Here is a 27,205-nt window from a genome sequence, read left to right on the forward strand (position 1 = left end):
TGCGAATACAGACTAACACGGCTGTTCCTCTGAAACCTTCATTTTAGTGTGTGTTTTAATCACATAAGCAGCAAAAATGACCAGGCAAATAATGTGCTGTAACTGCTGCTTTCTCGTGTCACTGTTGCCTTGTGTTCCCCCCAGCTGTAATGATGTGTTCACCTGTTTCTCAACTTCTAATTAAATGATGAGCTCTTTGGGGCGGGGATCATCTTTTTGTTGTGTTTGTGTAGTACCTAGCATGGCTGATCCCTCATCCCTGACTGGGGTCCTTACATGCTAATGAAATACAAACACTGGTGTTATAAAAGTTGACATTCAGAGAGGCCTGTTACAGACGCACCTTTTATTGCTTTAAAAGATATTTTCAGTACAGGATTTTAAATGTCTTAGTCCTCCCGAAGATCTTTTCTGAAGCCTTTTACATTTACCCCCATAAATGTAAGAGAGTATTTAGAGCACATCTTGGAGTTTTATCTCAAACTTCTGTGCAGCACCACATGTTCCTATGAGCAGTCCTTACCACCATGTTTGTATGGGGCACAGGAGAAGGTTAATATGGTTAAATGAAGACATTCCATGGTACAGTGGTCCTTTGTCTTAGCAAGGTTTATTTTAATATGTTCAAATCTACATTTTTATGAGCTTGATAATTGTAAGAGTTGTACTGAATATTGGTCTTTCACTCTTAGGCCTTGTCTACACTGTCACTTTACAGCGCTGCAACTTTCTCGCTTGGGGGTGTGAAAAAACACCCCCTTGAGCTCTGCAAGTTTCAGTGCTGTAAAGTGACAGTGTAGACAGTGCACCAGCGCTGGGAGCTACTCCCCTCATAGAGGTGGGTTTTTGGAGGAAAAAATATTGTGCCTTGCTTTGCTGTTCTCTCCCTGCCCCACCACCACAGACACTTGCCTTTCCTGATGGATAGGACGTATGTGGTACACTGATAAATTGTGGAGCTGGAAGTTCATCTTAGAATCTTTTAAACTGTAAATCCAAACCCTTTATTAAGTAAAGGAAGTCACACAGAGTGGATTCCTGGTCTAGAGAGAGAAAACACAGGACTATGCATGTCACTTTAACTCCTTTTATTACTTGCATTGCCACTCGCTATCTGCATGACCTGAGGAAGTCAGTTCTTAATACATCTTGGTACCTTGCTTTTTCTCATCTGTAAAATGGGGATAATACTGTACCTCACAGAGGTTTTCTGAATCTGAAGGTTTGAAAAGTGCTCTGAAATCTTTAACAGGTGCTATGAAAGTGAAAAGTATTATAAGTCAGAAAACCATGCCCAGTATTTGAGTTGAAGAGCTTGTACAAAAAAACCTGTTAAAATTGTTGTTTGTTGAAGGAATTGTTTCACAATAATAGATTTTCTACTAAAAAGGTAGCAAATTGTCATTGAGACAGAATAGGTACTAGGTCAGTGGTCCCTCAGGTCTGTGTTAAAACACCATTACCTCCCTTAAGTTTTCTGTTCTAATAAGAACAAACTACATTCAATTGTAGTTTATCTGAACAAGCAGAGGGAGACCAGGCTCAAGAATCACTGAGGATTCTCTCATGGAAAGATAAGCATCAGATAATACTAGCAAAACTGGGTAAGCTGAACAACAAAACAGATAGGTTCAGTGGTCGAACATTTCATCGAGAACGGGCCCTGTTTAAAGGTGCTTTGTCCATTATAACAATTGCTAGAGAAATTTGTAAGTCTTGATTTCATTGGAAAAATGTAATCTGTTCCCAAAGTTCTTCAGTCACTTCAAGGGACCCCTGTTCAAAGTGACAGATGCATTCTGAGTACTGTAGTACATTTCGTTAAATTATGCTTCCTCTGATTATCCAAGCCTCAAGAAAGGTCTGTTAGGAAAGAGTGAGTTACTATCCTGGTAGCAGAGCACTGTGGTCGTTTGTCTTTATTCATAGACCAGTTAATGTCAGTTTAAGATTCCGTTATTCAGCTACAGTTTGTCTTTTTTTCTCAGTGTCTGTTATTCTTTACATCCAGGTTCTAAAGTTGAATGCCTAGGTCAGTAGTTCTCAATCTATTTATCATTGTGGGCTGCATATGCAGCTCTCTCTCTGTTAATGTGCGCTGCATCCACACAATATAGATACTGTCTGTATCGCCCTGAGGATGTCACATGGGACACAACTGTGTGCTGATTGGGCTGCAGGTTGAGAACAATTGGCCTAGATATTGAAAAACAAAAGTGAGACTCTGAAGGCTGTCCCTCTGAAGTAATTCTCTATTACGCTAAAATCCCTGTAATGTTCAGTTTCTGAAGATTTACAATTGATATTGTGATTTATTTTCCTCTGGATGGTGTACTACCAGAAATGTGTCCTCTTTTGCCACTTTGCCACTTATTCTGGATTTTATCCAAGATGATTTAGATATAAGGGGTTATTTTAAAGTATTCTGAATTCACGTATCCATTATACTGTCTCTCCAAGGAGTGTCAAATATGGAAATTCAGTTGCTTCCCTCATGTACGCTAAGTTCTTCAGAGCTGTAGCCAGAATAAAATCGGTGATAAGAGACACTATTCTCCCTTGGAACTTTTTTCTTTGCACATATTTCTGCCTTTAAATTTTTCATCTGGAAAAAATGGTCTCTGGTGACATTCACGTTAGGGGAGGGAAGGGGTTGCTGCACTGTATGTGTCTGTTCTCTCTTTTAAATGGTGAAAATGTAGTGATTAATTCAGTAGGGTTTACAACAAAAATGAATTATTTGTTGCATTTAAACTTGGAAATTTCCCGACTTTCATTATATCTGAGCTGAACGTCTGAAAAAATGGAGGCTCTGACACACACTATATTTTGGGGCAAATCATCAGCTGCTGTAGATTGGCTTATCTCCATTGATGTCAATGAAGCTATGACAATTATGCCAGCTAGGGATCTGCTCCCCTATCTTTTTATCTTGTGTGTGGGTGTCCCCTTTGTCCTTCCTCCACTAGCACAAGGTACATGGACCCCATGCATTCAGCATCCTCTGCCCCTCCGTGCGCTTCCCACAGCGAGTCCGCCCAGGTGGGGTCCTGGGGAAGCCAGAGGGTCTTGCACCCCAACTTCGCAGTCAGACGTGACTCTCAGCCAGCCAGTAAAACAGAAAGTTTATTAGACGACAGGAACATGATCTAAAACAGAGCTTGTAGGTGCAGAGAACAGGACTCCTCAGCTGGGTCCATTTTGAGGGGCAGTGAGCCAGGCAACCACATCTGCACTTCACTCCACGTCCCCAGCCAGCCCCAAACTGAAACTCTCCCCAGCCCCTCCTCCTCTGGGCTTTGTCCCTTTCCCGGGCTAGGAGGTCACCTGATTCCTTTGTTCTCCAACCCTTTAGCTCTCACCTTGCAGGGGGGAAGGGCCCAGGCCATCAGTTGCCAGGAAACAGGGTGTTGGCCATTCTGTGTGTCCAGACCCCTGTACACACCTGCCCTCTAGGGCTCTGCAACGATCATACACCCTTATCCCACCACCTAGATACTTAAGAACTGCATAGGGGAAACTGAGGCACCCCCACAATATTCAGAGGAAACATTAAGAACAGTCCCGCTTCATCACACTTGGGTCCTGAGAAGGAGGGAGCGTTGGTGATCCTGATTGGTTCCAGATGTTCCAAACAATTCTGGTTTCCCAGCACACGCCAGATATTAGCACATATATGCATTGGTATCCATCTCTTCCTGGACCTATTGACACAGGACAAAGGCAAGATCAAGCATTTCAATCCAGCATCCCTTCACCTAACAGCCTGGTATTTGAATGGGCAGCAAACCTAGAAAAAACACATTGAGAATCAGTTCAGTCCATCCTTAACAGTAGTAGGAAGGAGTCCACAAGAAAGTGCCTCATAGCAAAGTGGAAAAGATTTGCTATCTGGTTTCTACATTGGTGAATAACACCAGAGGATTCCAGCATCCATGGAATATCACCTCTCCTTTAAGGGTCCGGGTCTGTCTCTTAGTCCTGTGGGTGCACTTAGAGCAGGGGTGGCCAACCTGTGGCTCCGGAGCCACATGCGGCTCTTCAGAAGTTAACATGCAGCTCCTTGTCTAGGCACCGACTCCGGGGCTGGAGCTACAGGCGCCAACTTTCCAATGTGCTACAGGGTGCTCACTGCTCAACCTCTGGCTCTGCCACAAGCCCTGCCCCTGCTCCACCCCTTCCTTGAGCCTGCCATGCCCTCGCTCCTCCCCTTCCCCCCTCCCGAGCCTCCTGCACGCCACGCAACAGCTGATCAGGAGGTGCAGGGAGGGAGGGGGAGGCGCTGATCGGGGGGGCTGCTGGTGGGCGGGAGGCGCTGGGAGCGGGGCTGGGAGCTGATGAGGGGGCTGCTGACGTATTAGTGTGGCTCTTTGGCAATGTACATTGGTAAATTCTTGCTCCTTCTCAGGCTCAGGTTGGCCACCCCTGACTTAGAGGCTATTAGCACCTGTCATGATTGTCAGCCGAAGGGTATCCTCAGCCATCTGTGACAGTACATTTTTAAAGGGTGTAGTTGGAATCTTTGCCCTGATACTAAAACCTACACCGACTTGGAACCTCAGTCTAGTCCCATCAGCATTAACGAAGATGCATTTGAACCCTGAGCCACATGTTCCTTAGCCCGCCTATGAATGAATATTGCCTTTCTGGTGCCTGTTGATTCAGCCAGAAGAGTTGGTGAGCTGGGGGCCCTTTATAAGTGATTTGCCTTCTGCAGCCTTCCATAGGGTCAAAGTCTCCCTGAGACTACACCCAAAATTCACCTCCCAGGTGATCTTGTAATTCCATCTAAATCAGACCCTTCACTTATCTGGCTTGTTCCCAAAGCCGCTTGCCACCAATGAGGATAGGAAGCGCTGGATGTCTGTCAGTCCTTGGCATTCTACTTGTAGAGGACTAAATCCTTTAGGAAATCATCAACATGGTTTGTATCCCTCCCGGACCGTATGACGGGTGAAGCAGTCTCATCCCAAAAGTTGTCTAAATGGATTTCAGGTTGTATCCTGCTCTGTAACGAGCCAACAGCAAGGTGTGAGGACCCACTCAACTACTGCACAAGCTGTATTGGTGGCCTCACTTTGAGCAGTCCTTGTCCTGGAAATTTGTAAAGTGGTGCCGTGGGGCTCTGTTCACACTTTCACGAGACATTGTGCCCTGATATAAGCTTCTTCAGTTGATGCATCCTTCAACAGAGCGGTCCTCAAATCGTACAAGTCTTTGCACCCTCTTCTTCAACGAATACTGCTTGTGAATCACCTACAGTGAAATATAGGGACCGTCACTCAAAAAAGTAGGAAAGGTTATTTACCTTCTACAGCAGCTGGAGTTCTTCAAGATGTATGGTCTCCCTCTGAATTCTGCTACCCAGTCTCCTTTGCCCCCGTTGTGGAGCCTTATCCTAGGGTTATTCGCAGTAGAAATGTACTGGAGAGGCAGTTATTTCTCATAGCCGTTATGCCCTTGCTTCAGAGCATGAGGAATAGAGGGGGCACAGGCATGGGCCAACAGACACTGCTAGCAAGAATGTTCTGGTCTCAGGCGTATGGAATGCATGTGCCCACACTGGAACACAGATAGGGACCACACATCTGGACGAAAATGGCAAGTAACCTTTCTTCTCTAAGAGAGAACCAGTAATAAAGTAGTTTATTCCTACCTGAATTCTATTCTGCCGTACACCTTAGAAGCCAGCTATCTGGACTGAGTTTACACAGTGTACAGAGAGGGAAATGTAACCATTCCCTAAAAGTTTGGTTTCTGTACACTGACAGACTTCAGTCTGAAAACTACACCCTGTTTTGCATTTCTGGATTACATAATCTAGTCTTTGATTCTTGCATCACCTGTGTACTATGGGGCAAATGCTTGTGTTTTTCTTAATAGGTTTTAAATTATTCGTGTTCCTAGTAGAGCTGTCAGGCGATTATAAAAATGAATCACGATTAATTGCGCTATTAAAAATTAATTGTGATTAATTGTGCGATTAATCGTGCTGTTAAACAATAATAGAATACCATTTATTTAAATATTTTGGATATTTTCTACATTTTCAAATATATTGATTTTAATTATAACAGAATACAAAGTGTACAGTGCTCACTTTATATTTATTTTTGATTGTAAGTATTCACACTGTAAAAAACTAAAAGAAATAGGATTTTTCAATTCACCTAATACAAGTAATTTAGTGCAATCTCTTTATCATGAAAGTTGAACTTACAAATGTAGAATTATGTACAAAAAAACTGCATTCAAAAATAAAACTGTGAAATTTTAGAACCTGCAATTCTACTCAGTCCTACTTCTTGTTCAGCCAATTGCTCAGACAAACAAGTTTGTTTACATTTGCAGGAGAAAATGCTGACTGCTTCTTGTTTAGAATGTCACCTGAAAGTGAGAACAGGCGTCCTCATGGCACTGTTGTAGCCGGAATTGCAAGATATTTACGTGCCAGACGCACTAAAGATTCATGTGTCCCTTCATTTGTCAACCACCATTCCAGGGGACATGCGTCCATGCTGATGACGGGTTCTGCTCAATAATAATCCAAAGCAGTGCGGACTGATGCATGTTCATTTTCATTATTTGAGTCAGATGCCACCAACAGAAGGTTGGTTTTCCTTTTTGGTAGTTTGGGTTATATAGTTTCCGCATCGTAGTGTTGCTTTTTTAAGACTTCTGAAAGCATGCGCCACAACTTGTCCCTCTCAGAGTTTGGAAGGCACTTCAGATTCTTAAACCTTCGGTCGAGTGCTGTAGTTTATCTTTAGAAATCTCACATTGGTACCTTCTTTGCGTTTTGTCAAATCTGCTGTGACAGTGTTCTTAAAATCAACAACATGTGCTGGGTCATCATCCGAGACTGCTATAACATGAAATATATGGCAGAATGCGGGTAAAACAGAGCAGGGGACATAAAATTCTTCCCCAAGGAGTTCAGTCACAAATTTAATTAACACATTATGTTTTTAACGAGCGTCACCAGCATGGAGGCATGAAGGGGCATACGAATGTTTAGCATATCTGGCACGTAAATACCTTATAATGCCAGCTATAAAAGTGCCATGCAAATGCCTGTTCTCACTTTCTAGTTACATTGTCAATAAGAAGAGGGCATCATTATCTCGTGTAAATGTAAACAAACTTAGCGATTGGCTGAACAAAAAGTAGGACTGAGTGGACTTGTAGGCTCTGAAATTTTACATTGGTTTGTTTTCGAGTTGTTCTGTAACAAAAAAAATCTACGTTTATAAGTTGCACTTTCACAACAAAGAGATTGCCCTACAGTACTTGTATGAGGTGAATTGAAAAATACTATTTCTTTTATTTACAGTGCAAATATTTGTAACAAAAAATAGTATACACTTTGATTTCAGTTACAACACAGAATACAATATATATGAAAATGTAGAGAACATCCAAAATATTTAATAAATTTTAGTTGGTATTCTATTGTTTAACGGTGCCATTAAAACTGCGATTAATCGCGATTAATTTTTTTAAATCGCGATTAATTTTTTTGAGTTAATCGCGTGAGTTAACTGTTGTTCCTAGTTGTTGTAAGGCAACTAGGGAGCTGAGGGAAGTTTTACATGACCAACAGAGGGCACCAAAATTCTAAATTGCCTGCTCTTTGACTGTCAGAGCAGCCCCACTGACTGGATTGAATTTCACGAATGTTCAGAAATTTAATTTCAGGTAAGGATAAAATTACCTGTTCTAATTACCAGAATTTCCCATGTGAATTCATTCAAATGATTTAGTCTCTCCTCTGTTTCAACTGTCTAAACAGTATTCCTGTAATCTCAGTCACCCACCTTTCTTTTCCATTCCCAAAGGGACCGTACTGGTTACTTCCTAGGTTCTTGCATAGCTTGTGAGCTTTAACGTATTTTTTGTAATTATCAGGTGAGTGGGAATGTAGGTCACACTTCCTCCTTCTGTAGAAATGTTGGAACATGATCTGTGAGAGTGCTTCTTGGAGTTGCAAATCTTCAGAAGAGAATTGTGTCATTAGTTGCAGTGTTTGATTACCTATATTCATTTTGTATATTTGTTCTGAAAACAAGAAAATATTAGCATTCGCGAAATTGCATATGGAGTACATCAAAGTGTATAGATAGAAAACAGAAATCATTTTAGAAGATATCTTAATGTAACAAGGGCACTGCATATCATGTGAGGTAAACTCTTCATTGCTTTCCTTTTCAGGACTGCCCTTTTATAGTGTGTATGACCTATGCCTTCCACACCCCTGACAAACTCTGCTTCATCCTGGACCTGATGAATGGTAAGCAAGGTTAATGAAAGGAGCCGTTCTGGGAACGGTGAAGGATGTGACAGGACTCACGGAGAGCTTGGTAGAAGAGGGGAGGAAGGCATGTGACGAGGCAAAGAAAACACTGAGATTGTGAGAAATGGGAGGAAAGTGGAGAAATAAAAGGGCGGAAATGGACAGGGTTAGAAAGAGATTGAAAATATCTAATTAGATAGCTTTAGGATGTCCAGGAGAGAGATCTGAAAGGCAGTCATAGATACAAGAAGAGACAAAAGGGGGAGGTAGGTTGGGAAATTCTGGACATAAAGGTGGCAGTGGATAAGGTCTCCTTGAGATAGCATGCAGAGAGATTGAATGTAGAACTCAAGGATGACAACCGAGAACATGGGGAGGCACCCAAGAAAATAATGAAGGAACCGTCAGCAAAGCAGGAGGAGAATGAGGAAAGCAGAGTCATGGAAGCTTTACAATAAAGGTGAAGTTGAGACACAAAGAAAGTGATCCACCGTGTCCATGGCAGAAGATCTGGCAAGTCAGTGGTACCTGACGTTCCTCAGCAGTTTGGGGGCCTGCTGTTTGACCCTGATCCTGCAGTGAGATGCCTTCCGTTGCTAGGGTGCACCTTGGCGCATTGCACTGCAGGATCAAGACCTTACTTTGTAATTTAAGGATCAGATCATGTAAACAATTAAGAATGTCTGTAACTTTATGCATATGAATAACCTCATTTAAGTCAAAATGGTAGTTGATTATTCAGATTGGTCTAAAAATTATTTTGGGACAGTTCTCTGGCCTGTGTTATACAGGAAGTCAGACTAGATGATCACAGTTGGCCCTTCTGGCCTTTCAATCTATGACTTTGAAAATAGTTATGGCTCATTATTTTAAATCTGTAATTTGATCATGAACAGTTCAATACAAATATTCAACCTCTTGTAGTTGTGATTTGTTAGATAAGTCACTTGTGCTGTGTCTGTTCCCTGACTGGATGAATGTGTAAGCCCTTCCAGCCTGAATAATTCCACATGCAAATAGAGACTTTAATTTCTTTGCAAACCCACATACATGACTGAAATTCACTGCAGGTGACAGTTAATTTCTGGAATGTTCACTGAAAGCAATCACTAAAGAGGAGCAAACATGGGTGATATGAATTCATGTTTAAAATGAAGTGATATTTGCTGATTACTTGTAGAGTATCTACTCAGCTTTATTAATTTCATGTACACTCAAATGCATGAAAGCATCCCCTGTAAGTGCCTAAGTATGTGAATCCAAGCGCCTTCCTGTCACACAGGTCAACGGAACCTACAAATGAGTAGACTTTTATCTTCCTCCTTACGTAGATCTGCATAATACAGCTTTCTACCTGCCAATGTAACAGGGCTTACTGTTCCCCTTTTCATGAATTACATCCCAATTTTTCTAATTCTAGGAGGAGATTTGCACTACCACCTCTCACAGCACGGTGTGTTTTCTGAGAAGGAGATGAGGTTTTATGCTACTGAAATCATCCTGGGCTTAGAACACATGCACAATCGATTTGTTGTATACAGAGACTTGAAGGTAACCATTTTATTTACACAGTCAGTTGTAGGGTAGTGATGAACAACCTAAGGAATATAAGAAACTTAATGAAAACCCCTTTTTGTATCCAGAATAATTTCTGTCACCAAATGTTAGGAAAATGCTGATTACTTCTTTCAAAGTTTGTTTTGAATTTTCTAATAACTGTTTCACATAAATGATTGTCATACATTATAATAAAGAGTAAGCTTCTGTAAGGTATCAACCATATAAGAACTTCTGATAGAAAGGAAAAGAAGGAAAATCGCAAGAAGAAAGGCACATGGTCATTAGAGCCCTGCACGGATACAAAATTTGTATCTGCATCCAATCTGCGATCTGCTAACATGATATATAGTGGATATCCACAGATTTGCAGGGCTGTAATGGTCAGCCTTGAGGGAATATGTATGTTTGTTTGTTTGGGGAGGGGTGGGGGGAATTGTTTGAATACCAACTCATAGTATAAACATGTCTTAAGAGAATAGACTGGGATCTAAAATAGCCTATTTACAGTTTGAGAAGGCAGAGGATCAGCAGAAGGCCCTATGCATTACTTAAAACTTTAGGCCCTCGTCTCTGCACCCTGGAGTGAATTTCAGCTGAAAGTTATAACTTAATTTTTCAAACCTGGTTTGTTTTCTTGCCTTTGAGGTTTTCCTTATTTGTAGAATGTTGGTACGGTATAAAGGCCAATCCAATCTCATGTCTAATCATGCCTTGATTGTACAAAACTGCTTGGTACTTATTTTGTATAGCGTTAGTTAAAATAGAAATTGTCATAGGCTAGAGGTGCATAGAAGTCAGGTGTGTTGATTTGTGAAATTGTCCTGTTGATCAAAGGTTTGTATTTTTCAGTTGCCAGTAACACTTCTCTCTCTCTGTGCTTCTAGCCTGCAAACATCCTGCTGGATGAGCACGGACATGTAAGGATATCAGACCTTGGTCTTGCTTGTGATTTTTCCAAAAAGAAACCACATGCTAGTGTGTAAGTATTTCATGAACTCTGATATATTTAGTTATACGAACTACAAATCCTTTGCCCTGTTTTAAGTTTGATTTCACGTTGCTAAATCTAATTTTTAATCTTATATATTTTTGTCTTTTAAACTGCTCATATTCTCCCCCAAAGAGCTTTGCTATTGAAAAGAAATCACAAGAGTGCTTAGGAACACTGGTTTCTGCTAGCGTGCAGGTCACCATCTTGAAATAGACCATGTACTTGACTGTGCCCCTTTTTAAAGCAGCTATGTACATGCCCATGTGTCCTTATTGATCTTAGTGGGTAACCTTTTAAACTTATTTTTCATATTAATTTTGTATTTAGTGCAATGGGTGTGATGGCACTTCATGTGTGTACAAGAAAACACTCTGAGGGTTATAGTAATTATAATATAAAGGTATTTCTTTGGTCAGAATTTGGACAGATGAGTGACAGGGTATTAAAATTAAGGTATTTCATGTATTGACATTTAGTCTCTGGGACAGTTATTAAGTATACAGGAGTTTGAGCAGTGGAACACACGTTTTGAATCTTTGATTTATCTTGGACTATCAGAGAACAGTTACTTTTCTGCTTTGTTACTTGATGTATCTGTGTATGAAGCCAAAAACTGCATTTGTGTTCTTTGAAGGTATTGCAAGAGAAAGCTCATATAGAATGCTAGAGAGATATTGACAAAATGGATGGAATTCAGAGTCAAGCAACAGACTTGATCTGAGGCAGAAGAGACTGATTTAGGCAGAAAGATTAAAAGAGCTAAATTTTGGCAAAGTGGTAGAAAAGAGGAACATAGCAGTTTTACAAATAGCACAGTACATGGGGGTTTCATAGTCTACATATATTTTGAAAGGCTTAAGAAAGAGGGCTGGAGAATTATTTGGGTGGTACAAAGTAAGGGTATGTCTACATTATGAAATTAGGTCGATTTTATAGAAGTAGATTTTTAGAAACCGATTTTATACAGTCGATTGCGTATGTCCACACTAAGTACTTTAAGTCGGTGGAGTGTGTCCTCACTACTATGGCTAGCATCGATTTACAGAGTCCCAGTCGACTTACAGAGTTCCGCTGCCCATTGGAATTCTGGGTTAAGCTCCCAATGCCTGATGGGGCAAAAACATTGTCGCGTGTGGTTTTGGGTACGTGTTGTCAGGCCCCCCTCCCTCTGTGAAAGCAACAGCAGACAATCATTTTGCGTCTTTTTTCCTGGGTTACCCGTGCAGACGCCATACCACGGCAAGCATGGAGTCCACTCAGCTCACCATCACCCTACGTCTCCTGGGTGCTGCTGGCAGACGCGGTACTGCATTGCTACACAGCAGCAGCTCATTGCCTTTGCGGCAGACGGTGCAGTAGGACTGATAGCTGTTGTACGTCTCCTGGGTGCTCCTGGAAGACCTCAGTGAGGTCGATCGGGGCGCCTGGACAGACATGGCTATTCTCCTCTTAGAGCACTGAATGGAAGCCAGAGACTCCAGGTCATTATCTTCTTTAAGTTTCGTCTCATGGAGATTCAGTCCTGCTTGGAATATCATGTGAGCTGGAGCCTTCTGCCTCAGGCTGCTCTCCCAGCTGGCAGCACCGCGCGGTCGCACCTATCCCAGCCTACCCTCTGCTCCCATGGCTCATGAAGCCTGGATAGTAGTAAGGAGCAGTTCAACTATAGGCTGAGCAAGTGCAGAATGATGGTAAAATGTGCCTTTGGACATTTAAAAGCGCGCTGGCGCTGTTTGCTGACAAGGTCAGACCTCAGCGCAACGAACATTCCCATTGTTATTGCTGCTTGCTGTGTGCTCCATAATATCTGTGAGAGTAAGGGTGGAGACGTTTATGGCGGGGTGGGAGGTTGAGGCAAATTGCCTGGCATCCGATTTTGAGCAGCCAGACACCAGGGCGATTAGAAGTGCACAGCAAGGGGTGCTGCGCATCAGAGAGGCTCTGAAAACCAGTTTCATGACTAGCCAGGCTTCGGTGTGACAGTTGTGTGTGTTTCTCCTTGATGCAAACCCGTCCCCTTTGTTGATTTTAATTCCCTGTAAGCCAACCAGCCTCCCCCCTTCGAAATAAAGTAACTATTGTTTTGAAACCATGCATTCTTTTTTTATTAATTAGAGATAACGGACAAGGTAGTCTGGTGGGGTGCGGGAGGTGTGAAGGACAAGGCCACATTGCTTATTCTAAAAATAAAACTGTTTGAATGACAGCCTTCTGTTGCTTGGGCCATCCTCTGGAGTGGAGTGGCTGGGTGCCCGGAGCCTCCCCCTCCGTGTTCTTGGGCATCTGAGTGAGGAGGCTATGGAACATGGGGAGTAGGGTAGGCGGTTATACAGTGGATGTAGCAGGGAAGGTCTGTGCTCTTGTTGGCTTTCCTGCAGCTCCAGCAAACACTTCATCATGTCCGTTTGCTCCCCCATTAGCCTCAACATCGCGTCCTGCCTCTGCTCTTCGCGCTCACTTAATTCTTTCCTGGCCTCTGCCACTGAATGCCTCCATGCATTAAGCTGTGCCTTATTAGTGCGGGAGGACTGCATGAGCTTGGAAAACATGTCATCGCGAGTGTGGTTTTTTTTTTACTTCTAATGTGTGTTAACCTCAGAGATGGAGATGATAGGGGGAGCATAGAAACATTCTACACTCTACGATTCTGGGGGTACTGCATGGTCACCTGTGCTGCTGAGTTTGCCACGCTGACCAAACAGGAAATGAAATTCAAAAGTTCCTGGGGCTTTTCCTGTGTACCTGGCTAGTGCATTGGAGTTCAAAGTGCTGTCCAGAGCAGTCACAATGGAGCACTCTGGGGTAGCTCCTGGAGGCCAATACCGTCGATTTGTGTCCACACTTCCCCAAATTCGACCCAGCAAGGTCGATTTTAGCACTACTCCCCCCGTCGGGGAGGAGTACAGAAGTCGATTTTAAGAGCCCTTTAGTTCCAACCACGGAATGGGGTTGGTTGTGTGGGCACAATCATTTTTAAATTGACCTAACGCAGCTAAATTCAACGTAACCCCCATTGTGTGGACCAGGCCTTAGTGTAATGAGTAAAAACAAAGAAAAAATATGGCTGAATATAGTGATCAACTGCCTCATAATAAGCTCCATTAGATTGAGCAGTAGTCTTCCCAGGGAAGGGGTGGAAGCCCTGTTGCTTTGGACACTGAAAGCTCTAGAAAATGTTCTGTAGGGAGCAATCCTGCATTGGCTGGGAGAGAGACAAGATGACCTATTAATTCTCTTCCATCTCTAATTTCTAACATCCTGTGCATTTGTAACAGCTGATGTGTAGGCATAGACTGAAAGATGACCCATGATTTTGTGATGATTCAGTGTTCAGAGTAAATAAAAATCCTGCTTGATTTGAAGCAACAGATTGTTTTAATTATCCAAGTTGGTGGCCTTTCGGAAATGTACTAAAATTCAGGGTTTATTGTGCTCTTACATATGTGTATCCATATTTTTGCTAGTGTTTGGGCCAAATTGTGCTCCCATTTGCACCCACTGGCTTCAGTGAAATTGCACAGGTAGAATATCAGGGTTGGAAGGGACCTCAGGAGGTCATCTAATCCAACCCCCTGCTCAAAGCAGGCCCAATCCCCAATTAAATCATCCCAGCCAGGGCTTTGTCAAGCCTGACCTTAAAAACTTCTAAGGAAGGAGATTCTACCACCTCCCTAGGTAACGCATTCCAGTGTTTCACCACCCTCCTAGTGAAGAAGTTTTTCCTAATATCCAACCTAAACCTCCCCCACTGTAACTGAACTCTGATTTTTTGTGTGTGTGTGGGCACTTATCATATTTTTTGTGGCACTCTGTACTCTTAGGGCCAGATTCATTCCTGGTATGACTACAGTGGATTTGCACAAAGGATGAATTTGTCCCTCGTGTTTAAAATGATTGGCCATTCACTAAAGTCCAGGAAAAGGTTACAGCTTGGAATTACGTATAGGACATAGGTAGCACACTGGGGCCAAATTCTGGCTGTGAGTGACAAGGAGGGAATTCCCCGAAGTAGGGGAATTCTCTGCTGTCTAAAGCTGGTGGGTAGAGCTTCCGTGCCAGCTGCCCTCATCCGTTATCCTGGCATAGAGGAGGTATGTGAGAGAACCGGAGTGTGGAGGGGGTATGGTAGAGCAGAGCTCAGCTTCACCAACCCTAAACCTGCATCATGAGTTGCAACAGCCTCCACCTGGCCTAACTCTCCTCAGGGCCAGAGCTTGTGCAGACTGGTACGCAGAATCAGGGGGCCATAACTGGATGCGTTTTCCTGTCTCTGGAGCCAAGTGGAGATCAGCTGCAGCAGAGAATTTGGCCCAGTGTTTCTTCTATTAATAAGACAGTGCAACTTGAAGGAGGAGCTTGTTAAAAAACCATACTCTTCACTGTTGCAGTTTCCTCTTCTATAACCCCTTCTCTGACAAAAGGCTGCTTACTGACTTCTGCTCCTAACTCCATTAAGTCTTGTTATAGAGGGAACAATAGCGCTCCCAAAGTTTAGGTTGCCTAACTCTTTCCATTATAAATATTTTCTCATCCTTTTTTAAAGTGTTGTAATGCATCCATGGCTTAACAGAAAATGGAAATCCAAATGGGTGTAAGTTTGGCCAAAGTGACTTCGGTTTAAAATGACTGTGAGAAGTCACCCTGTTCTAGATAGATTTTCTTGTTGGGATACTGCAGAATTTCATAAGAGTTTAATTTTGTTTTGTGATCAAGATTCTGTTGACCTCCCTCCCCTATCTCTCCCTCCTCCCCCGTTTCCACCAGTGGTACCCATGGATACATGGCTCCTGAGGTGCTCCAGAAAGGAACAGCATACGATAGCAGCGCAGACTGGTTCTCTTTAGGCTGTATGCTTTTCAAACTTCTGAGAGGGTGAGTGAAATCTCTTGCCTTTTTAATATTGGCACCTTTATGTTCTGTCTATAAAGCTAGTAATATGCATTCTGTTAGTTATTTCATACTGTGTATCCTGCAGTCCCTCCTACTCACCCCAGCTCTGCACAAAGAAATAACATTAGGCTTGTCAGGGTTCCTTCCCCACTCTGAACTGTAGGGTACAGATGTGGGGACCCGCATGAAAGACCCCCTAAGCTTATTCTTACCAGCTTAGATTAAAAACTTCCACAAGGTACAAACATTGCTTTGTCTTTGAACCGTATGCTGCCACCACCAAGCGTTTTAAACAAAGAACAGGGAAAGAGACCACTTGGAGAGGTCTTCCCACAAAATATCCCCCCAAGCCCTACGCACCCCCTTTCCTGGGGAGGCTTGAGAATAATATCCTAACCAATTGGTTAGAAAATCATCTCAAAGACCCAAAGCGCTGGATCTTGGAACTATGGAAAAATCAGTCAGGTTCTTAAAAGAAGGATTTTATTTAAAAAAAAAAAAAAAAAAAGGTAAAAATCATCCCTGTAAAATCAGGATGGAAAATACTTTACAGGGTCTTCAGATTCAAAACACAGAGGATCCCCCTCTGGGCAAAACCCTAAAGTTACAGAAAACAGGAATAAACCTCCCTCTTAACACAGGGAAAATTCACATAAAACAAAAGATTAAACTAATCCGCCTTGCCTGGCTTACCTATACTGGTTGCAATATTGGAGACTTGGATTAGGATGGGTTGGAGAAGATGGATTTCTGTCTGACCTCTCCCAGTCCCAAGAGAGAACAAACACGTAAACAAAGAGCACAAAACAAAAGTCTTCCTTCCCCCAAAGATTTGAAAGTATCTTGTCCCCTTATTGGTCCTTTGGGTCAGGTGCCAGCCACGTTAGCTGAGCTTCTTAACCCTTCATAGGTAACAGGATGTTGCCTCTGGCCAGGAGGGATTTTATTGCACTGTATATAGAAAGGTGGTTACCCTTCCCTTTATATTTATGACAAGGCTTCTTGCATTTCCAGGTTCCTCCTGCCTCACGAATTTCTGCTTTTCATAGTGGCTACAAATATTGCACTGTGGGAGAACAGGTCAGGTTCTTATTTGCTCCTCAGATATATCACTTCAAAACACCGACTTTTACCGCTAGACCTACAAGCAGTAGCTTTCCTCAGTAAAATATCTTCTCCATCATTTTGTAAGGAAAAAGACTGAAATAAAAAAATATAATAAGCTTTAAAATTTAGAATGTTTTAACTTCTTCTTTTGGGTGTCTGGAGCATCTTGTCTTATGTGAATCTACTTATTTAAGAAGAAGTGGGTCTTCAGGAGGGATTGTAAGTGGAGAGGATAGTGGCTTTATGGACTGGCTTAGGGAGAGCATTCCATGTGTAGGTTGTATTCAGTGTTGTAGAGAGACAAAGTGGGTGAGGTAATATCTTTTATTGGACCAACTTCTTTTGGTGAGAGAGACAAGCTTTTGAATTTCCCAGACCTGAAGAAGAGCTCTATGTAAGCTTGAAAGGTTGTCTCTCTTGCTAACAGAAGTTGTTCCAATAAAGATATTACCTTGCCCACCTTTTCTCTAATGTGTAGAGTATGGCATGGAAGAAGGTGCAAAGAGTGGTGGGAGAGGCTGGTATCAGTGGCAGAGGCAAATGGATAAGAGACTACATGAGGTAAGTAGAGAGGGACTGAATTGTATTGGGACTCAACTACCTTGACAAAAAGCTTGAACTTGATGTGGTGAAGGAGGAGCTGGTGCTGGGATTTGTGGGACTGAGGGGAAGTTACTTGTCAGATCATTGGTCAAGAAAGATGATCTTAATGGTCATTGGCTGGTTCCCATTGGCCAGGAACGCTGAACTGCAGCCATGGGGACCTGCGAGCGACTGTGCCTGTGGACGGTCAATGTAAACAAACTGTCTTGTGGCCCACCAGCAGATTACCCTGACGGGCCGCATGAGGCCCACGGACCGCCGTTTGCCCACCACTGCGCTAAAGGGTATTATTGGCATAAAAGTCCCACATAGTGGAGGAGAATAGGTATATGTAAGCCATCTTCAGTGCTTGATCTATATGTGAAACTCTCATTGACATCAGTGAGACTTCGACAGGTGGAACAAAGCTAGAGTTATCTACCTGAGCTCTCGCTAGTCATGGCTCCTTGAAGCCCTTTGAAGCTTATGCATTTGCTTGCAAATACCTAGTCTCAGTTGAGTCTAAAATTGCAGATTAACAAAAAAAAAAAAAAAAAACAAACTTGATGCTGAAAAGCTGAAAGCTACAGTAAACAAAAACAAAAAAAAAAGGTAGAGAGACAAATGCTAGAACCATACGTCGTGGTAGGCCTAAAATTATAATAATATAATAAAATCTTCCACATAGCATGAGTACATTTGTGCCTGGGTTTAAATATAAACAATTTCAAAAATATTCTTTCTACATATGATGTTATATTGGTGCTCTTCAAATTTTTCTCTTTAGTGCTGTTTCACAGGATGAAAAGCAATCTAAATTTATGATGTGAAATTATGTCTATTCTTTTAAACAAGTGATGGATTTTTTACAGGTAGCCTGTCTTGATAACTCTTGGGTTGTTTTCTAAAATGTTTTTATCAGAGTAATTTCTGCTGTTCAAAAATATGTTATATTTTTACTAGCATCTCTACAGCTCTTATTAGTTATTTGAGATTTAATGTAATAATGTATAAGTGAAATTATGCCATGTTTTTATATTGGTCTTAAATGCTAGATAAATGATCTAATAAGCCAAAGGATTATAATATAAAAGTAAGTTTCCTAGGAAAAGAAGTAAATTGATTTGGTACAGCCTTGAAATTAGCTTGAAAAAACATGGGTCCATCAGCACATCAAAAATAGAGGAAGAAAAAGAACTGGGTTGTTGTAGAACAAATTAGAGGTCAGTACTTAACTTTAAAGTAGTATAAATAGTAAGTATTGTTAGCTATTGAGAGCAGATTGTGTATTCTCCCTTGTAAGTAGATACAGATTTTTAGTAATGGTGGGGTGATTATTTGAGATTTTGCTCAGTAGCGAAGGGTCAAAAAGTTTAGAAAAGATTGGCTGTTTCTGAACAGCTTGGTGCTCATCCATTTCTGGCTAGAAATGGATATATTACTGCTTACTTTACTACTACCACTTTGCTGACAATTGTTGCATATTTTAAGTGACATAAGGTTGCTGTACTTTAGAAGGACTCTGAAGGCATTAGTGGACTTCAGGTAACGCTTTAGACTTGTGGGTGAAGTTACCTCGCATCTTTTTTCTGTAGCATCACGTTAACTTTTCACGTCTATAGATTTTAGATAAGCTAAAATGTATCCTTTGCCTGGGTGCATCTGAAGGCAGAATTTGTCCTTGAGTCATATCTGAGTGCAAAACATCTTATTCCTTCATTTGTGAAATGTTCCTTTATCAGTAAACATCTGTGTCTACTTAGGTTTTATGAACACTGATGGGTTTATCTCAGACGTTAATAAACTGCAATCAGATGAAATAATCCATTTTTGAGGCCGTCAGGGTCCACTGGTATTTGTTCAAGAATATTGATCATATGTTAGATTGTTCCATTGGCCTTGTCAAATTGGGTGGATGTACTAGCAGTAATAATTAATAATGAGCTCTTGCATAGCACTTTTGACCATGGAACTCAGAGCACTTTACAAAGCAAGGTAAGTGCATAGCTCTGAATATCAGACATAAGGCCCACATTAGTAGTTCATTGCTCACAAAAATTGACTCAATTTACTGTAGGTTAATAGACAGAATTAAAAAGTTGTATAGATGTAACCATATAGGAGACCTTCTGTAGCCAACCACATTCATTTATTGGCAAAGCCTTCTTGTTGCTTCATCTAAGGCCACATTTAATCCTTCAAACTCCAGTCATCATCCCTGACACAGCAGAGTATCACAGGAGCATAACGCAGTCTTCCCTCCGTCAAATCCATGCTGCAGAAATCTCTTCAGGATAATGGGAGAAACAAACACCTAAAAAAGCCAATAGGGGCTGTGAACAGTGTGATGGACTCCTAGTGGTAGCACTAAACACAAAGGACATTACCATTTTTAATCATAGAACTGGAAGGGACCTTGAGAGGTCATCTAGGCCAGTCCCCTGCACTCAAGGCAGGACTAAGTATTATCTAGACCAGGAGTCTCAGACTCAATTTACTTTAGGTTCAGTGCCAGTCCTTAAATCCTCCAAGCGGGGCAACAATGTCACTCATGCTGCCCAGACCCGCCCCCCGAAAAGCTCTGCCCCCCACCTGCCTAAGGCTCTGGGAGGGAGTTTGGGTGGGGTAGGGGTCTGGGGTAGGGGATAGGGGTGCATGCTCTAGGAGGGAGTTTGGGTGCAGAAGGGGTGAGAGATTGGGCTCTGGGAGGGAGTTTGGGTGGGGGAGGGGGTCAAGGTGCAGGCGCTGGCTTGGAGTTTGGGTGCTAGGTGCAGGCTCTGGGCTGGGGCAAGGTGGAGGGGTTCAGGCTCTGGGAGGGAGTTTGGGGGCAGGAGGGGGTGTGTGGGAAGGGGGAGGGGGTGCAGCCTCTGGGAGGGAGCTTCGGGTCTGGGGGGTGTGGGGAGGGGGTGCAGGCTCTGGGAGGGAGTTTAGGGGCGGGAGGAGGTGTGTGGGAAGGGGGGGTGCAGGCTCTGGGAGGGGTGGGGGGGGTGCGGTGCTTACCTGGGGCTCCAAGGCGGGGCAGCCCGGGGGGCCTCCGCGCGCTGCCCCCCCCCCAGGCACTGCCCCCACAGCTTCCCATTGGCCACAGGGGTGCTCGGGGCGGGGGCAGCATGCGGCGGCATAGACCTGCCCCACCCCACCCTGCCCTGGGGTTGCAGGGAGGGGCTGGCAGACACGTGGCGTGAGCAGGCAGACACCGCTCAGCTCTGCTGTGCTGCCGGGGTCCCGGGCCATTTTAAATTGCCGGGGGGCGGTGGGGAGGAGGAGAGAACCCGGGGCCGGCAGGCGGGGCCAAGGGAGAGACCTGGCCTCAGAACTGCTGGAGTCCCATGGCCACATTGGGGAGGTTCACGGGCCGCGAGTTTGAGATCCCTGATCTAGACCATCCCTGACAGGTGTTTGTCCAACCTGCTCTTAAAACTCCCCAATGATGCAGATTCCACAGCCTCCCTAGGCAATTTGTTCCAGTACTTAACCACCCTGACAGTTAAGAAGTTTTTACTAATGTCCAACCTAAACTGCCCTTGCTGCAATTTTTCTCCCGCCTCCTTTTAACAACCTTTTATGTACTTGAAAACTGTTAATGAATAGGTTAATAGGGAAACAGGTATTTTGTTTTTGAAAAATAACTTTCTCCCTGGATTTGGAGACAGGAGACAGTGAATAAATCTCAACCATACTAACTAACCCGCCTCCACCCCCCCATGATTAAATACCCCTTCCAGTTGCTACTTAATGTTACACTGAAAATGTGTAATTTACCAGGACTGCTACAGATTATCAATTACTTTCAAAGCTCATACAACATCTAAAATATATCAGTATAAAACAGTATGTTGGATATTCAGACAAACCAGGCTTGTTCTCAAGCAGCCTCGTTTACTAGAAATATTCTTATACCAACCCCAAATCATATGCATTTCCTTTAGAGGCTCCACACACTCTCAAACTGCCAGTCATCCTCTATAGACTGTCCACTGGCCAGTCATCCTCTATAGACTGTCCACTGGCCAGTCATCCTCTATAGACTGTCCACTGACTAGCGTTCATTTCACCCATAGATTCTAATCTCCTGCTACATACTTTCCATATATAATGGAGTCAACCGCTCTGTAAAATATGTTAGGTTTCCATTTGTAGATAGTTATTTTTAAAATGTCAAAGTTTTGGTAGCTTCTGAGAATTTCCCCGTTAGATGGGGTCATTTATTTTTTTTGAGATTTACTCAGTGAGGTCTTCAGTACTTGATCCATAAGTACTGGAACGATTGACTACTCAAACTACATTCACTTATAAACTAGCCCACTGCATATATACTTACGAAATAACAGCATTAGGCTTTCCTAAATGTAGTAACCTTGGTGATATTCGTGTGGAGTCAGTGAAAGAGTTAAAAGATCTGTTTGCTCTGAAGTTGATTGTAAAGATGTAATAATCAAGTAATACCAAAGTGACAGGAAGTATTTACTTTTGCAGAGTACTGCAGTTTTTACAGAAAATGTAATGTCATAAAAACAAACACATACTTTTCCAGGGGATTCCCACCCGTAGTATTGAATTCTGTGTCAGTATTTGATCAGTCTAGTTTTCACTGGAAATGCTAAAAGTTTCACTGCTTGTTTAATTGTTCTGCAGGATGGGATTGATGAGTTTTTGAAGAATGTGACTAACAGGATGCTACACTCTTTTCTGGGGTTGCCACAGCTGAAATAAGCAGATATGTTATGGGTTTACATTTATTAGTGCATTTTCTTATTTCTACAGGCACAGTCCTTTCAGACAGCACAAAACCAAAGATAAGCATGAGATCGACCGGATGACGCTCACCGTGGTAAGGATTCTAAAGATCATTTGATTTAAGCTTTTCATGCTTAGCTAATTACACGTCCTTTAAGAAGTTCTGTACATCACTTCTTTTTGAGAAGCAACTTTATTCTGTATGTGTACGTGCAGGAACTGTGCTGCTAAACCCTTCCAAGGATAAGTTACCTTTTAAATGTGGTGGTGTCTCAGATTGAACTAGTTCCAAGAATTCATGTCATAATTCTTTTTTTATCCTTCAGAATGTGGAGTTACCAGATTCATTTTCCCCTGAACTAAAGTCCCTTTTGGAAGGGCTTCTGCAACGCGATGTTAGCAAGAGGCTTGGCTGTCAGGGTAGCAGGTAGGATTTAGCTTCTCCATTAACCAAAGCCTGCATATATCTCTTCTTTCCTTTAAATCAGAGATCTATTTTATTTTAGGTCAGAATCTGCTTCCTATCACTGTAACATGTTAATGTTAGCAAGAAAGCATTAAAGTTCAATGCAGTGTCTGTTCAACTTGCTTTTGACTATTGGTAGGCTGAGAAATCTCTCTTTTATGAGGGACACTTAGCCAGGTATTATTTCTAATTTTGTTCTAAGCATTTTAAGGTTTCATTGGCATTTTAACTATTTTATTTTATTGTCTATGTTGCATATTTTTGGTTGCTCTGTAGTTTTCCTGCTCTGTGTTTTTTGAGAAGTAACCCTATCTAGATACAGACATTTTGATGACCATGATTATAGTGCATATTTTAAATTGGGGGGTGGTGGTGGTGTTATTAAAAAAATCAGCATTTGTGACTGTTCCCATATGGTGGCATTTGAGATTTTCCTAGCTTTCCAATATTATGAAAATAGGACATTTGGTAACTGCTGACAAATACTGATTTATTTTAAATTACTTTTACCTTATTCCAAGCAGTCCTGTAGCCCCTGATTTTAAATGATCTTCATCCTAACGCTGGCTGTTTTACACATACAGGTAATTGTGGGTACAGTCATATCACTTAGATGTCCAGCTGCCTTATTTGCAGGTATTACAGTAGAACCTCAGAGTTACAAACACCTCGGGAATGGAGGTTGTTCGTAACTCTGGAATGTTCATAAGTCTGAACAAAATATTATGGTTGTTCTGTCAAAAGTTTACAACTGAACATTCACTTAATACAGCTTTGAAACTTTACTATGCAGAAGAAAAATGATGCTTTTTAACAAGCACAGAAACAGTTTCCTTACTTTGTCAAATCTTTTTTAAACTTTCCCTTCATTTTTTAGTATTTTACGCTTAACACAGTACTGTACTGAATTTGCGGGGTTTGTTTTTTTTTGTCTCTGCTGCTGTCTGATTGCGTACTTCCAGCTCCAAATGAGGCGTGTGGTTGACTGGTCAATTCATAACTCTGGTGTTCATAACTCTGAGGTTCTACTGTACTATGAAAGTTGACATCAAAGGGCTCTGAACAACATTCACAAAATTAGAGTTTCATGCTCCCAATATGTAGGTGATTGTTATCTTAAAGTAGAAACAACATAAATTGAGTCGTGTAGGATATAATATTTGGGGATCATTTTACAGGTACTGTTAACAGTGTGCTATTTAAGATAGTAATATGCAGTAGAAAGTGAGTGTGGGTGCTTGTCTGAAAGTATTGGTTTAGGTACAAGAATTTTTCCACAGTGGGGTTCTTAAACATAACTTGAAAAGCCTCTGCATTTTGTTATGTTAAATTTTTTTTTGCAGCGCGCAAGAAATAAAAGAGCATCATTTTTTCAAAGGGATTGACTGGCAGCAAGTCTACTTACAAAAGGTATACATAAAAATGTGATCTTATCTCTTGCTATAAAGCAGTAAAACTTAAACAGGGTGGGGAACAGCAAATTTAGATCCTTATTCTCCCTTCCTTGCCAAGTATATATGTGCAAAGTGAGTGCAAAGTAGATGTAAAATGCTATCACCAATGTGAGTGAGTGAAGAATTCTCATCTGTAGCATTGTACAGATGTGTAGGTTCAAATGATTGCACAACGTGCCAGGCAGGGGAGAATCTAGGCCTTCAATCTTTTATATGGTTCTTCCATATGACTGTATATAAATAACAAAAATAAAGCTCTTTGAAGTGCCTTGGGAAGACCTTTCAGTAAAGGAATGCATGCTTAAGTCTCGTTTCATTGCAATTCATTGTTTACTCTGTAGGAATACCTTGCCTTTTGTTTTGCAACAAGATAATGAGCATGTATAAATGCAGAATAGATTGAAATAATTACGCTAATTGTTTGGCTTTGTAACTAGACTGCCCTGCCTTTGATTTCCAGTATTCTCCTCCACTGATTCCTCCCCGGGGAGAAGTAAATGCTGCAGATGCTTTTGATATTGGCTCCTTTGATGAAGAGGACACTAAAGGCATTAAGGTACATGTGCAATATTTTTCCTTCAGCCTTTGTTTCCTTTACACTTTTAGATGAAAGATTGTGAATGACACTTTCAGGCTGGTGTTACAGGTCCCAGTCATGTGCATGCTTAACTTTAAGTGTGCAGATAGTGTCATTTCTTCAGATGGATTATTCACTGCTTAAATTTATGCACGTGTGGAGGTGTTTGCAGGTTTGGGATCATAACAAGTAGAACAAGGTATAGTGAATGATGTTTTTGTCAAGTGTGTATATCCTGGGTGTGTTTAAAATTATAGTTTGACTGAAATTTGGCATACATAGTGTCATGGAGCCACAGGGTCTATGCTATACCCCAGCTTTTAAACAATTCCTTGGAGGTACCCCTTAGTGTGCCAGACCCCACACACACAGTCCCACTCTTCCTTAAGGATAGGCCATGTGCTTCAATACCTTTGAGCCTGAGCCTGTGAGCTCCTGTACTCCTGTTTCATACCATGAGCTCTGCCCAGCAAATCCAACTGAGGCCAAGTCTACAGGTCAAAATTAAGTCAACCTAAGTTACATTGCCATACGGCCACTGCAGTAATAAAATTGCTTTTGCATGTCCATACTAAGCTCCTTGTGTCGGCGGTGCGTATCCTCACCAGGAGGGCTTGCACCTATTTAAGTGTACATTTTAGTATAGACGCTTACAGAGTTAGGTCAGTGTAAGCTGCATGATGTTGACCTAATTCTGTAATGTAGACCAGGCCTGTGAGAGACTCCTGTTCAGAGATTTTTTTGCCCTCTTCAGGGATCAGTGCCCTTCAGCAAGTATTTGCAGTGTCACCAGGCAGCTTTTATCAAACAGAATAGGGTTCATTAGTCAACTGGAACACAGCATTGCAAGGTCTTTACATTGGCATAGAGAATCAAAGGTTAAGACATAGACCTGCCTGGTTTACACTACAGAGTTAGGTCGATGTAAAGCAGCTTTCATCGACCTGATTTCGTAAGTGTCTACACTAAAATGTCGTCCCACTGATGTACCTTGCCCACTACCCTGACTTAATAACTCCACCTCTGCGAGAGGCGTAGTGCTTAGGTTGATGTAGGTTGGGCGATACAGTGTCACTGTAGACACTGCATTGCTTACACTCCTTAGAAGAATTTATTTTCAGAGCAGGGCTTTGAACACAGGAGTTTCTGGCTCTGAATGTTATGCTAAGACTTCTAATCCATTCTCACTCTGTAAATAACATCTATAAATAAATTTCTCACTATCTATAGATTTATAATGAAAGTTTGTGTATTAACATCTACGATAGCTTAAAATATAGGGGAAATATTCCATGGACAGAGACCTCATATGTAAGAATAAAATACTGATAAGTGAGAGTTTGGATAAGGGAATCTTGTTTCAACAATACTGTCTTATGTTCAAACTACTCCTGTACCCACTTGAACATTGATAGCAAGGTCATACCATATGTGAAGGGTTCATTTCCATTGGATTGGACCTAAAGCAGCCACAAAACTGAAGTCAATTAATTTTTATTTTTAACATTATTATTATTGCACAAAACTATTGAAAAACAACATTAAAGGAAGGAAATCTAGAGCAATAGTTGTTACTCCATCCTTATCTTAGTTTCTTGTGCCCAGCTAATGTGGTATATAATATGCTATTTCATCCTCTGTTCTGAAACCTGCTTAATACCTAGACAAAATGATTAACTTAGATTCTAAGGTATATCCCCATTATTATTTTAACATACTTTCTTTTACAGATGAAACTTTATTTTTGTTATTATTGCAGGTTTAACCAAGATATAATTATAGGTAGTGAGTCAGGAGAGAAAGAAATCACTCCAAACTCCCTAAACAGAAATATATTAACTACCCACAGTGACTAAAAAGGGGAATTTATCTGTCAATGTCACCCACTGCAATTACTAGCAGCTGGCATAAGACCGTTTTTAAATGTTGAGAAAGAACTACAAAGAACAGAAAATGTTCTTTTCGCTAGTAAACACCACGGTGCCAGCTAACAGTAGGGTAATAAGTCTCTGATTTCTTGAAGCACGGGAATGCCTGACTGATAATCCCAAACACCATTTTCTGGGGACAAACTAGGTTAAATTGTCTTCTTTAGCTATATTATGGAACTTAAATTCTCAGCAAGGTGTATACTTGTAATGCATGTTGTTGACTCATTGCACTTTATTCTCTGTACAGGTTGCCCTTAAGGTATATTTATTTCCTCATTCATGAGTCGATGAGAGTTGCAATGCACTGTGCTGTTTATGCTCAGGCTAAGACTTTATAATCCCTTCTGAGAGGATTGACTAATCCCCTACATCTGAGTCAAATGCAGAGGAAATTAGGGTTTTCATAAAACAGCACCAGCTTTCTCAGTTTGCTGGCAGGAAGGTGGCGGTTTTGGAGACTGAACCCCAGCTGCTATACTTTCTTCTCCATTACCTGTTTATACTGGGAAAGAGCCCAAAAGCCTCAATCAGATTCAGGGTCTCTTTGTGCTTCTTACAAGAAGACATCTTCGCTGACCTAGAGAGACGCAGGCTGAGGGAAAGGGATGCAGTTCAAC

At 41.8% G+C, this 27,205-nt stretch overlaps 1 protein-coding gene across 4 annotated transcripts in view; it reads left to right on the forward strand.

Moving 5' to 3' along the window:
- GRK3 (G protein-coupled receptor kinase 3) overlaps positions 1–27,205 on the forward strand; it is a 121,703-nt gene that overhangs the window by 80,604 nt on the left and 13,894 nt on the right. For all 4 annotated transcript variants that reach the window (XM_048821761.2, XM_048821764.2, XM_048821762.2 and 1 more), the window contains 8 exons: positions 8,212–8,290; positions 9,714–9,844; positions 10,738–10,832; positions 15,609–15,716; positions 22,188–22,254; positions 22,487–22,587; positions 23,970–24,036; positions 24,541–24,636. In XM_048821761.2, coding sequence (XP_048677718.1) covers positions 8,212–8,290; positions 9,714–9,844; positions 10,738–10,832; positions 15,609–15,716; positions 22,188–22,254; positions 22,487–22,587; positions 23,970–24,036; positions 24,541–24,636 — 744 coding nt within the window. The remainder of the gene's footprint in view (positions 1–8,211; positions 8,291–9,713; positions 9,845–10,737; positions 10,833–15,608; positions 15,717–22,187; positions 22,255–22,486; positions 22,588–23,969; positions 24,037–24,540; positions 24,637–27,205) is intronic.

The sequence above is a fragment of the Caretta caretta genome, chromosome 15, assembly GCF_965140235.1.
Source record: "Caretta caretta isolate rCarCar2 chromosome 15, rCarCar1.hap1, whole genome shotgun sequence".
NCBI lineage: Eukaryota > Metazoa > Chordata > Testudines > Cheloniidae > Caretta > Caretta caretta.